General features: G+C 40.6%; 1 protein-coding gene across 3 annotated transcripts in view; it reads left to right on the top strand.

The window, feature by feature from the left end:
• The window catches only part of PRKAR1B (protein kinase cAMP-dependent type I regulatory subunit beta), a 120271-nt gene that overhangs the window by 55627 nt on the left and 50064 nt on the right, over positions 1-14580 (top strand). For all 3 annotated transcript variants that reach the window (XM_039492928.1, XM_039492927.1, XM_039492929.1), the window contains 2 exons: positions 10331-10392; positions 11177-11223. In XM_039492928.1, the coding sequence (XP_039348862.1) occupies positions 10331-10392; positions 11177-11223 (109 nt within the window). The remainder of the gene's footprint in view (positions 1-10330; positions 10393-11176; positions 11224-14580) is intronic.

Below are 14580 nucleotides of genomic sequence, written 5' to 3'. Positions count from 1 at the left end.
CACCCTTTTGGGTCAGGACCCCTACCGTTACAACACTGTGGAATTTCAGATTTAAATAGCTGAAATCATAGAATCATAATGGTCAGAAGGGACCATTATGATCGTCCAGTCTGACCTCCTGCACAATGGAGGCCACGGAATCACACCCACACACTCTTGTAACAAACCCCTAACCTATGTCTGAGCTACTGAAGTCCTCAAATTGTGGTTTAAAGACTTCAAGGTGCAGAGGATCCTCCAGCAAGTGACCCGTGCCCCACGGCTGCAGAGGAAGGCAAAAAAAACCAGGGCCTCTGCCAATGTGCCCTGGAGAAAAATTCCTTCCTGACCCCAAATATGGCGATCAGCTAAACCCTGAGCATGTGGGCAAGACTCACCAGCCAGCACCCAGGAAAGAATTCTCTGTAGTAACTCAGATCCCAACCCATCACAGGACAATGGGCATATTTACTGCTAACAGTCAAAGATCAATTAATTACCAAAATTAAGCTATCCCATCATACCATCCCCTCCATAAACTTATCAAGCTTAGTCTTGAAGCCAGATATGTCTTTTGCTCCCACTGCTCCCCTTGAAAGGCTGTTCCAGAACTTCACTCCTCTGATGGTTAGAAACCTTCGTCTAATTTCAAGTCTAAACTTCCTGATGGCCAGCTTATATCCAAAGACTGGGAGTGGATGGGTCATTACACAAACTCAAAACTACTTCCCCATGTTAATTTTCCCCCTACTGTTACTCACACCTTCTTGTCAACTGTTGGAAATGGGCCATCCTGATTATCACGACAAACGTTTTTTTTTCCTCCTGTTAAAAATCCTATGACCATGAAACTGACCACAATGGACCGTGAATTTGGTAGGGCCCTAATTATAGGGTGTCTCAAAGATTTCTTTGATGTTCATTTTAATGGTTAGTGCAGGTTCTGAACCACAATGACCGCGGAAGAGGGAAAAAATAATACATTATGTGTCTTAATGTGTATGGCTGTTTAGGGTGAAATGATGCATTTAGCTCTGTATATGTACATTCTATAAAGGGAACAGCTTGTGCTTCCTCAGACTTAACCCCCCACTTCTCCAAACTGTCCAAATGCTGAAATACTGACCCTCCTGAAAGACAAAGATGCATATTGACCTCTATTTTCTAACTGAGCTACTGGAGCTTCGAAAAGGGGAACTGTTTAGCTCAAAATTGATGTGGCACAACACGCAAGGAACAAACCCCAGAAGGGACAATTTGAAAAAAATGGATCTCTAATTCATTTTGTGAATGTAAATTATTCTGTTCCAGAAGTGCAGGAAATTAGGGGGAGAATATGAAGCTCTAGGGAAAAATAAGGAAAATTGGTGGGTGCATGAGTTTGCACATATCTGTCAGCTACATTGGCTATGCAAATATAAAATCAAGTGCTTGACACTTTTTATAGAGAACCTTTATCAGAATATTTTATAATCGTTTCACTGATCCCAATATAAATTATAATTGAATCTTAGGTACTAATACATCTTTTTATTGTGCTTAGCTCTTTGGTATCTCCAAGACTGGTAGAACACAACAGAATGGAAATGAGTGAGACAAAATGTGGGAGAGGCATGTCAAACATTAGTTGATCAGTTGCAACATACCTTTCTCTGACATTCATGATGCTTGCCACAGAAATCTGTTCTACTCTCCAATCTCTGGATGACAGTAACTGCAATTTGATGTAGGATTGCTCTGTGGAACAGAGGCTATCTCTTCCTCTATGTCTTTACAGAATCAAGCACACTGGTGGCAAACAATAGATAATACAATTAGTTGATGATAATCATGGGAATTTTCTGGCACACAAAACTACTTTGCAAAAAGCTAAAAACAAGAAATGAGCACAAATTAAATTTAAACTCTGAATCTCTCCAATGCTTCCTATAGTAACCTAATTTTTATAGTAACGATGCCTCAAACAGGAGCTATATGGCACAGAAAGGAAAAAGTTAAAAAATAATTCCCTGGTTGTTCTTATTTTCTATCTTTTTCTATACTATCACTGCTTCCTGTGAGAATCATCAGTCTCCAGTGGCTTGTTCAAACCATCCTCCTGATTATGGGAGTTATATGCATGCAATCAGGAGATGGAAGCAATACCATGTGATTCATGTGAATGATCATAGTTAACAAACATAACTCAAATTTTGAATACCGCATATTGAATGTTTGTGACAAATCCAGAGTAAAAAAAGAAATTGTAAACACTGTTTCCGAGTGAGTATAAATTGATTTGTACCAATCACAGTTTGTTCACATGTGTACCATAAGTAGAAAAACAGATTAAATTCTTAGAGTGAATTCTCTGTCAATTGTTTGTTCATCTTTAATCATAGAAATATCCATCTGGAAAACAAAAATCATTTTCTATGTAATTTGTCTGTCTCATTAAACAACTTCATCTAAACTTTCCCCTCAAATGTTAATAAAGTGCTAACTAAAAACATTAGCAGGGGTTGAGGGGGATCTACTTATATGTACTGCACACCCTGAACAATAAGTACAAAGCTAATGCACATAGTACAGTATTTGTTTGTGTATAAATTGTAATTTATCTAGATAGTTATTTAAAATAATGTCCAAGGTTCCTATTACTTTCTTAACATGTAGGATATCTAGCTCATGCAACTGGCTTGTAGTGCATTTTGTATTTAATATTAAATTGAAAAACTTTGGGAATATTTGAAAACCCAACATACTCTAAAATATTTTCAAAGAATTCCAAGCACAGTAACAAAATGAAACTGGCAAATAGCAAATGACCATCTTCAGATATGTCACTTATAAAGAGTGTTAGCCTACCATCTGAGTATTGAACTATATCTGATGAATAGTATATAGTAACTCTTCTTACTTAGTTGGAATAGTCCAGAAGAGGGAGCTTGGAATTAAAAAGTATGCTAAAAAGTACATGAAGAATAAGTTGCTTAAATATGGTAACTTTTTATGGTTGCCATTTACCATCGGTGGAACCTTGTTTTATATTAAATAAATATAAAAGAGATATGCTTTTAGGATGCTATAATGTTTTTATATTGCTTTTTTGTCATAGTTTTAAAGCAATTTTCTATTAGAGATTCATTCTAAATATTTTGCTTTTATTACACTAGCAAGCATCGTCTCTAAGCATGTTTGATAAAGAAACAGGGGAAGTAGTAAATGCATGATGATGGTTAGATCATAAAAAACCAAATCCCATATATTCATATACAGCGCATAGGACCATATTTATCTTTGGTTAACTTAAATCTATTGACCTCATTCTAGTTACACTAGAGATGAATTTGGCCTACTTTGCCTAAAGTATATGATTTTTCATTCCGATAACACGTCCCCAGGATACTTATAGAATGTATAGAATGCCGATGCGTACAAACATTGGCTTTGACTTTGTTACAATGTCCTTCTGTGCATCTCACAAAAATGTATTTGGAGCCTTCTCTAAATAAAAGATCCAGTACAGTATGCCTGCAGCCAAAATGAAGCAGTGGTGCATTCTTACAGTATGTAACCTCCATCTATAGAGTGTGGTCACTCTTTATCTGACCTGTCAGTTCTCATCCTCAAAGGAAACCTGCACAACACTTTGGAAAGATGAGCCTGGGAGTTTAAATTCATAACTCTACTAGACACTAAAAATCATGATCTTAATAAAGACACTGGATTTATGGCTTATTACAAGAGTCTGTAAACTAACCCCCCGCCCCCCCCCCCCACTTTTTGTCCTATGACTATATGAATGTTGACTATATGGATGATAGCCAGTTAGGGTTGCCAGTTCTCCAGGATTGTCCTGGAGAGTTGGAATAAAGATTAATCTTGAATTAAAGATTATGTCAAGTGATGAAACCTCCAGGAATGTGTCCAACCAAAATTGGCAACCTAGGGCCAACTTCACCTTAAATGATCCCTTGGAATATGTGCTAACTACTTATCTTAAATGATCTGTTGCATCTTGTATTTACTTATGACACTCTTAGTACTTTTCCAGACCTGACGATGAGCTCTGTGTAGCTCGAAAGCTTGTCTCTCTCACCAACAAAAATTGTGCCAATAAAAGGTTTTACCTCACCCACCTTGTCTCTCTAATATCCTGAGACCGACACAGCTGCAGCACTGAACGGATCATAGAATTATAGAATATCAGGGTTGGAAGAGATCTCAGGAGGTCATCTAGTCCAACCCCCAGCTCAAAGCAGGACCAACACCAACTAAATCATCACAACTGATCAGCACAACACTGAAGCCTGAACAGCTCAGCCCAAGATTAAAATAAATGGTGGAAACTGGTGAATGCCTGTAAAACCTGAGGGTGCAGGAAGATAAAAAAGAATAATTAAAGAATAGAATGAAGCCTTATATTTAGTGGTATGCTGCACAGGGCAGGAACCTTCCCATTTTATTTGCTTGTAAAACACAGTCCAAGTCTGCATTGTATGAACATTAATGAGATGAGCTCAGTACTCTGCCTTACAAAAGAAAAAACAAAATCAGACAAAAAACCTACTATAGGACTCGGATATAACAGAATAGGACTAAACAAAGAATTTGAAATGCAGGGTTCCCATGGAACATGTTTGCTCAACTCTTAGTATATGAAAACAAGGAGGCTCAACACAACCGAGTAAGAAGTGATACTGGTTTTTACAAGTATTATGCTGAGAGAGTGTTGTAGAGCTTTTATGGAACTATGCCAGATCAGCTTAATATTTTTTCAAACCTACCCTCAACAATATTGATTTTTTGGTAAAGTGATAAAGGAAGAGAAAGTATGTACAGCACACACACACTGAATGTTTTCTGTTTGCCTGAACAATGAAATAATTCTGAGTCAAGTCTGACAATACCTGAAGGTATAATAAGGATTTTCCATTTGTGTCATGGATTCTCTACGATGTATACATTTTATCTATCTCCATCTTCCTTTTGTGTGATCTACTCACCATAGTAGGGGCTGAAAACAAATCTGATTTTGAAACTGATAAATTATGTTTCATAGTTTCCTTGTATAGCCATTGCCATGGTCTGATTTTGAAATCCTGTTCTGTCATTTGGCTTTAACAAGGTTGTTCTCAATTGTCCATTGCCAGCATTGCGTTACCTACAGAAGATATTGGTTTTTTTTCCTTTCTCACTTTCTATGTTGATTCAAAATAACCTCATTGCAACAGCGCCTGAGATTATTTATTTTTACCATTTTTTTTCATTATAAAGTAAATCTCTTAGGCCTTCTTGCCCAGGGGCGGCTCCAGGCACCAGCACGCCAAGCGCGTGCTTGGGGTGGCAAGTCACTGGGGGCGCTCTGCCGGTTGCTGCGAGAGCGGCAGGCAGGCTGCCTTCGGCGGCTTGCCTGCAGAGCGTCCGCCGGTCCCGTGGCTTCGGTGGACCTCCTGCAGGCGTGCCTGCGGAGGGTCCGCCGGTCCCGTGGCTTTGGTGGACCTCCTGCAGGCATGCCTGCAGAGCGTCCGCCGGTCCCGTGGCTTTGGTGGACCTCCTGCAGGCACACCTGCGGGAGGTCCGCTGAAGCCGCGGGACCGGCGGACCCTCTGCAGGCAAGCCGCCGAAGGCAGCCTGCCTGCCGTGCTTGGGGCGGCAAAATGCTTAGAGCCGCCCCTGTTCCTGCCTACTGCCTTTCACCTTGTGTTGTGCTTTACACCTGGGCAGGCGGATGTGAAAGACTACCAAATCAAAATGGTGTAGTGTGTTATACCCACCTGGCATTCACTGTGCCAAACTCTCTGCTGGTGTAAATGGGTGCAGCTCCAATGACTTCAGTGGAATTTTGCTCAGTTACAGGAGCAGTGAAATTGACCCACCTTGTACAGGTATAAAAACTTATATAAGGTGGAAGCCAGCAGAGAAACCAGGCCCTTTGGTCTCAGATCTGACTTCAGTTGTTTGCAATCCTCTTGTACGCTTTATGGAAACCCTCGACAGGTTAAAACTTGCTGTGAGTCTTTGATATTTGCAACCCTTTAAAAAAATCCTTTAAATTTTGATATTCTGAGACAAGACAGATGACATTTTTTGATGGAATAGATAGAGATTTCAGGTCTAAACATATTCCTCAGTTTCACCTTGTTGAACTAGTTAATAATCAAGCTTTATATTATGTACAGCTCAGAATCTTTGCTTGTAATTTCATTTACTGTTTTAGATTATAACAGTAATCACAAAGTTACAAAAAATTAAATCTGCATAACCCTCTGTGGAGTTTATCATTGGTGGCTGAGTCCTGCCAGTCTTTCCCTGAAGCACCAATGGGAGTCTCAAGTACATACAGTCCCATCTGCATCAGTGGTTCCATGCCAAAAACTGTCCCCAAAGCCTTTTGATTGGAGCACTGGTTTTGGCCCCAACTGCCATAGCAACGAGAACTCACATTTCAAGAGGGAGCCAGTAGAGACTGTGGAAGAGCAACAGAATAGACACAAAGCTTTTTCCCCTGGGGACAGGGGAGTAAAAGGCTGAGGAGAAGCAGTATTGACATTAGAGATGAGCGAGCTAAGAAGCTTCGAGGGAAATATTGTGTAGAGAGCTGAGGCAGCAGTGCTGGGGGAATCCTTCAGGTGTAGGTGTCTGGATGCAGAGGCACTGGGCATCCCTCTTCCCCCACCACATATTAGGGGTTGTCCATAAATAACATAACACATTTTTTTGGAGATTTTCAAGACCCACCAGCCCCTTGTAACTCTTTGTAACACTGAAACAAACATGCAAAATTTAGGACCCACCTACCCCTTACTGTGTTACGTAATTTATGGACAGCCTTGTAACTCCAACCACCAATTCCAGCAATTGAAAAACCCAAACACAACACCCTACATCCTGATTCCATCACCTAAATAACACATTACAAAGGATACATTTAAAAACAATTCTCCCACACCACACACTGATACACAAAGGCATTGAGTAAAAATCTATCCCATGCACATTAACCATCTACTTCAGCATTCCGTACCATTCAAAATCTTGGTTGGAGTCAGTATTTGGTGGAGAGGTGGTGAGTGGAGTCATGTGTGCTGTAGAAGCAGTAGATAGGGAAAGACTGTAATATGGAGAAGATGAAATCATGGTTCATGAGTAGGTTTCAAAGTTTGGGTGAAGATTTAGCTAGTGGTTTCCTAGCTTTTTATATCATTGTGTTACTGTGCTGCTTAAACAACCACAGACAGTTTTTTAATAAAAAATTTTGTTTGGAGGAATTTATGTGTGTATGTTAAAATATATATAAATAATAGCAACTTGGAAACAAAAATTCAGATCCCCTCCACACATCTGTTACAATTCTACTACACAGGCAGGGCTGTTTATAGCATTTCTATGTTTATGTCTTTCGTGGACAAAAGACTGTTGTGAACCATTCTAAAAATAACATGTACACCTTGTAGCAAAAAGAAGAAGGTCAAAATCTGGGCCTTGACCATATTATCTCTTTAGTGAGCGCCACTAGTTTTCCTTAGTCCATCTATTTCTTAAAACCAGCTTTGTTTTCTACACATCACTCCTACTCAGGTTTTCTAGCATGAAATTGTATATTGAACATGAAAATATATATTGATAGAAAATTAGTGTTGTATTTTCAAATGCCAGCTAAAACAGATCATGACCAAACTTTTTAACTTAAAAAAAAATAATTGGCATGCTCTCTCAGGGTAATTTTTTTTTGAATTTTAGTCTATTTTGTATGTCGTAAATCAAAACCAATAAATGATATCTATTGTTTCAACATCAATTCCATAGTAGCCTAAATTAAATCAAAGGTCAGTTTTGGTGCAATGAAGTTATGAGTTTGGTAGGTTATTAGGCCAAGGTTTTCAGAAGGGCTTTGTGAGGTATTGTGTGCCTCAATTTTGGGGGGCCCAACTTGAGATGTGTTAAAGGAGACTGATTTTCAGAGGGTGGTAGTTCAGCATTTTCTGAAAATCAGGTCCATTTAATGTGTCTTAATTTGGGGATCCAAAAATTGAAACACTTAAAATCGTAGTCATTTTTGAAAATGTCAGCCTTGCCATATACCTTAGGAACAACAGTTCCATGATGGACCAGAAACATGAATAACTATTTTCAGTGACATTCATATAATGGGTGATCACTTAAATTTGTCCATCAGTTATACCCACATATTGCTATCTGGAAATGCAAATCAGTATCAACATTAGTTTTGTTGACTTTCTCACTTGCTTGCTTGCTAACATTTACCCTGCAATTATGTGTGTTTATAAAGTTTCTGTTAAAAAAATTGAAGATTTGCTCTAGTAGAGAGAGGATCATGTTAAAATACGCAATGTATTCCTGTATATTTAAGCAGGGCAGTATTAGTTTAGTAATGCCAAACAGTTATTTCTGAAAATCTAATTCATTACTTCTTTGACAATCTTTGTAGCTGTAGTTTTTAACCTAGGAGTTTGAAAACATTTTTGATAAAAGGAAGAGATGTTCAGAAATCTGATAACAAACCATTTTGGAGAAGGGTGCAGTGCTGTACATAATTTATCAGCCACTATTTGTACAGTCGGTTGTTAAGATATAAATAAAACACAACCTTCAAACAAGAGATAAAAAGCTGACATTGTGCGTGGTTATTTCTCTGTATTTAGTCCAAAAATGGTTTCCAAATCTGTTCAAACAGTCACATTTTGTTTTTGATTATTTTTGTCCACGTTATGATTTCTCTATTTAGTGGCATAATCTTTCGGGGCCTGATCCTCTGAAACACAAAGTGCCTTCAGTGCTCGTGGGCACTTAGATCTCTGCTTGGCACAGAGGAGGGGGTAACACAGGGAGCCAGTTGAGGCTCCCTGATCCGATTCTGTCAGGCCCCAGCATAAGACAGAGCTACTGAGAGTACAGCACCTGTGGGCACACTGGGAGGTTCCAAGAGAGGCACAATCCCTGCCAGTTCTCCCCTAGGTTCGGCACTGCCCCCTACACAGGCCTGCATGCTAATCACACCGTCTAGCCCTAGCAGTGGAAACGTACTGACTGCTCAGGAGGAAAGATATGCCCCGCTTGAATAATGAGTGAACATTTCCTATAACTGCATCTGAGTGGACTGTGGAACTGTTGGACAGGAAATAAGCTCATAATGGGATTTTACAATGTGCATTTCCCATATAAGGGATTGAAATCCACCATGGGTTTGTTGCTGATTTCCTGGCTATTTTGATGAACCTTTTAAATTTCTTCACTGTTTTCACTTATTTGTGATTGGGAGGAATTTGCTCCATTTTATGGAGAGTTTACATCTCACTCTGTGGGAGGGGCCGTAAGTTGATGCACCACTCCGGGAGAAGCCAGTCACAATTCCTCCCCTTTGCTGGTGGTGGGAAGTCGTTTCCTTCAGCCCTTTACACTGATTAATTGGGGGGGGGGGGAAATAACCCAGGCTCTACCCAGTCCTTGCTCCCCATCCTCCACCTGTGTGGGGAGGGGACGCAGTGGTTCTGTGGAGCCTGCTCTCACTCCAACATGGGCAGGCAGCCTAAAGTGATTGTGGAGAGTGGGCCATGTTCCTTACTGCCCAGCCTGGCCTTGTAAGGGCAAGTGACAAGCTTGCTCTATATGTTTAAAATCATGGTGCTGAGTGGAGTCCGGGAAAGATGAATTAGTGCAGTGCTCTTGTATAGCTTGAGTGTTTCCATAGCATTGGCCGAATTTTCATCACACTAGTAACTCTGCTAAAGTCACTGAGCGTAACTAAAGTCAGAATTTGGCTTCATATATTTACCTCTGCACTGGAAGTGTAATCCCTTGCCAGCTCTTATGCTGTCTTAATTTAGTCTTTTATATTTCCGAATGCATCCTGCTTTGTGCAATGGGCTTTGCTGGTAAAAATGGAGCCTCATTTTCAAAAGGGGCTGTGCTTCTATTTTGGGCTTCCAACAGCTTCCATTGTGACACACACTGGGCTGTTTTGAAAATCTGGCCACTTTACGGTGCCTAAAAGGGAACTGAGGTCTTTTGAAAATTCTGGCCTTAGAGAATAAAAAGCATGAGCTGGCTAGTTTGTAGAATGCTTTAATTTAAGAATGGGTCTGTACACATAAATTTTGGAAGTTCTTTCAAAATAGCATGGGTGGGTTGAGTCACTGTCTGACTTAGTTTTAAAGTATGGCTCCCACAGAACTAGCTTTTCTGGTGTTTTGCCAGCTGGGGACTCCATGTGCTGCTGCAATTAACGTTTTTCTTTTTTTTTGCAAAATCTGTTAATGAAGGATTAACAAAGCAGAGTGACTTCAGTACTGGTGACTCAATAAGGAACAAGTTTGACTCAACAATGGATGTTTATTTTCTTTTGTAGTGACATATTCGATGCCATGTTCCCCGTTATGCACATTGCTGGAGAAACGGTCATACAGCAGGGTAAATTTCCACACTTTTTTCCGTACAAATTTGCTCAGATTGTATAATTTATGCCACTCTTTCTGATGTTCAGAAAATTATAGGGCCAGAGATTTTACCATCTTTGCTCACAGGCAGCAGTATCTTATTCCAGAAGTATCTAAGTATTTATTTATATTGTAAGCTCTTTGGAGCACGGGACTGTCTTGTTCTGTAGTATCCAGCACCTAACATAATGGGATCCTGGTCCATGACTGAGGCTCTTAGGTGCTTCCACGATCTAAATAAATAAAGATAATACTAATAAAAAAGTATCCACGTGGCTTTAAATGGGGGCTACTCATGGAGTAAAGTACTACTCAGCATGAATAAAGGGGGTGGACTCTGGCACAGAGTAATAAAAGATGGAAAATATTTTCAATGGTCGTTGAGAGTGCTCAGCACCTCACTATGTCGTATCCATAGTTACCAGACTTGGCAACTTACTTGCAAGCTTAGAGAAAGTCAAGCAGGACTTTAGTATCCTGAGGGTATTAAAAGTTTCTAATGTGTTTGCCTTCATTTTAAATAAATCGAAATGGATAAACCAATACAACTGAGAAAAAAATATAAATAATCACCCCTGATATTTCTGTTCATGAGCAAAATGAGGCATGGATGTTAAGGAAATGATTTTCTCTTTAAATAATCAGCTCTGCAAACCTGTGCAAATATGGGTAGAATCAAATATGGGGATTGGAAATTATTTATATAACCATCCAGCAGACATTGTGAAAACAGTTATCATTTATATTTTTGCTTCCAGGTGACGAAGGAGACAACTTCTATGTAATTGATCAAGGAGAAGTGGATGTAAGTTTTAATTAGCCTCCGATTTGGAGTTGCTTCCCCTTCTTATTTATTTTAATCAGACTGTTGCAATATGATGCTCATTCTAAGTTTACATAGTAAAATTTCATGTTCATGATACTTGCTCATGCTCATGAAAGGGATCTGGGGGTCATAGTGGATCACAAGCTAAATATGAGTCAACAGTGTAACGCTGTTGCAAAAAAAGCAAACACCATTCTTGGATGTATTAGCAGGAATATTGTGAGCAAGACACGAGAAGTAATTCTTCCGCTCTACTCCGCGCTGATTAGGCCTCAACTGGAGTATTGTGTCCAGTTCTGGGTGCCATATTTCAGGAAAGATGTGGGCAAACTGGAGAAAGTCCAGAGAAGAGCAACAAAAATAATTGAAGGTCTAGAAAACATGACCTATGAGGGAAGATTGAAAAAATTGGGTTTGTTTAGTCTGGAGAAGAGAAGGTTGTTACAAGGAGGAGGGAGAAAAATCGTTCTTCTTAACCTCTGAGGATAGGACACGAAGCAATAGGCTTAAATTGCAGCAAGGACGGTTTAGGTTGGACATTAGGAAAAACTTCCTAGCTGTCAGGGTGGTTATGCACTGGAATAAATCGCCTCGGGAGGTGGTGGAATCTCCATCACTGTGGATTTTTAAGAGCAGGTTGGACAAACACCTGTCAGGGATGGTCTGGATAATACTTAATTCTGCCTTGAGTGCAGGGGACTGGACTAGATGACCTCTTGAGTTCTCCCTTCCAGTTCTATGATTCTATGAGTCTACTTGCCTAAGGCCTGATCCAGCAATGTTCTGTGACTCTCCACTCCTGCTGAACTGAGGGAGCTCAGCATTTCACAGGATTGGTCACCTTATTAGATTTTGTTGCATTAGGTCTTTTATGTATAATATTATCAGTGATATATTTTACAGTCACATTTATTTGTCCATTCAAAGCAGGATAATATGGTATCATAATAAAGCAAATTACTTTATCTTTAGAATCCTAACCACACCTGTAAGTGTGCTGCCTTCAGTGGAGCAGGCCACCATGATGGAATGCACCTGAGGGGCCATATGAAACATACGGAAAATATTTTCTTTAATCACTTATCTGAGCTCATACACATTTCTTTTCAAATAAAGAGAGTGCCCCAGGCTGCTAGTTTTATCTTAGAAACCTTAATTTGCTTTTTAAACTAGATCTGAATAACCAAGCAGTGCACTGCATTGATAAAGCAAGGATTCCTAAAAAGTATAAATTGAGTTCTTAAATCACAAAATGCCCATCAGAGTTTGCAATGGTTTTGTCAGGAAGTGTTTGAAAGGAAGCTACCCTCTGAATCTGGTTTCCAGTTCTAATCTGTACTTGTCTGATCAACTTCACCCTAAGAAGTGGTATGAAATCAACCCCCTTTGCAGCTTTCATTTGGTACAGTCTTCTCACCTCATTGCATTCTCTGGAAGCCAGGTCTTACATATCAACAGTTGTTAGATAGGACAGGCTGGCTCATTAGCAGTGTTGCTATGCAGACTCCCAGATGAATTCTGTTTGGATTATTTAAAGAAGGCAGTGATTTATTTTGAATCCAGCCAGCAGGCATACAGTTATTTTAGTGAAAGTTTTTTTTTTTTTTTAGAGGTTTGTTTGTGTCAGGGGACCATCTAATTGGTATTGTTGGGAATCGAGAAACCTCACACTCTGCCTCTGGAAGTTACTCCTCAGGAAATCCGTGTGACTCATTGTTCCTATCAAGCGGGGTAGCATGCCTCAATAGCAAACATTGCCACATCGGCAGTGCCAGAAAATAACAAGTGCAGTATTTATAGAAGTGTGGTTAAAAATTACTTTTAAAAAATTCATTTAGAGCCTGATCCAAAACTCACTGACTTCATGATGATATGCAGAAAATAGACAGCTACTGGAATCTTACTGTAGTCCTCCTTAAAAGTGCCTTGCACTCCTTTGGAAGTTTTATGGACTAGGTAGCTGATTTTCTGTCACTGAAGATGGTGTCTTAGTCCTCGTCCTCCCACTATATCCCGTGATCCCCCACCATAGCAGCTCTTTTACACAATGTTAAGTAAATTCTTACTGAGAGAATGACACCTTTTCATACATAATCCTGACTATACGTGGTCCAAGGAGGGACCTAAATGCAAAGATTGTTTTGACTGATTATTGAGTACATGAAGGCCTGATTTAAAGTAACCTCCATCTGCAGGTACCAGATGGTTTTATGGGCAGTTGCAGCTTCTGGGGAAGTGTACAATTTTCAGAAGCAATTTAGTGGCTTCGGAGCTGTGAGGGGGTGTTCTCCTCACACCACCACTGAAGAGCGATACGGTGGCTTAGAAGGGGCTAATTAACCTGTAGGCTGCATCTGGAGAGAGACTTAAGCTTGCAGACATGGGAAGTGTGAAGACCCATAGTAGGAAAATGACAGGAAAAAAGGGACTATGGAGCCACCGTGTATAGGGGCCTTCTTTGCAGAGGGCAGATATACCCTCCTGAGCTGGTCCCCAGATTTACCACTCCCACTGAAGGGGGCTGACAAGCAACAGAGAGGAATCCAAACCATAGGTACTGGAACTAGGGGTACTGGGGGTACTGCTGCACCCCGTGGCTTGAAGTGGTTTCCATCATATCCAGGGTTTATGGTTTGGTTCAATGGCTCTCAGCACCCCCACTATGCAAATTGTTCCAGCACCCCAGTCCGAGCCCTACTTACACAGGCCCTGGAGAACCAGTGAAGACAATGGGAGGTGCAGATATACCTACAGGGTTATTTGGCTACGTTAGCTGAACAGCAGCAATATTTACTTAAGATTCTCCAGGAAGCGAGCAGGGACCAAAGGGGCAGAGAATGGAAAAGAGGTTCCGGGCCAGGAGGTCAGAAGCCCTGCCAAAGCAGTGCTATGTCTGTGGTCAGAAGAGTTACATTAAAAGTGGATGTGCCTCCCGGGATGGAGACGAGAAGCCCTACCCTGAAGGCAGGAAGACAGGAAAGCCATGAGACATCCCACCTGTTGAGAGAGAAGAAAAGGAATGGCGCCTGTTTTTCCTTCGGGGAATTAGGGTGTTGTCCTCACAAAGAGCAGAACCATGGCCGAGGGAAGGGCAGGGTCCTGACTAAGGGCTAGAAGAAAGGGTTAGTAGGCTTCACTCTGTGCAACCGTCATAGAGAAAGCTGAAGGGGCAGTGATGATAGAGGGTGAGAAAGAACTGGAGGAGAGAAAGGCACCTCCAAGGACCCACCTGAAGGAGGTGAGGTAGACAGTGAGACCAGTCAGTATACAGTGGGGACTCAGATGCTGAGGGAGAGGGTTTTGAAGGTGTCTGCAGAGCAAGAGAAGGGGCTACAA

Source organism: Mauremys reevesii, linkage group 10 (assembly GCF_016161935.1).
Source record: "Mauremys reevesii isolate NIE-2019 linkage group 10, ASM1616193v1, whole genome shotgun sequence".
Taxonomy (NCBI): Eukaryota; Metazoa; Chordata; order Testudines; family Geoemydidae; genus Mauremys; species Mauremys reevesii.
This window is presented reverse-complemented; position numbering and strand designations above follow the sequence as displayed.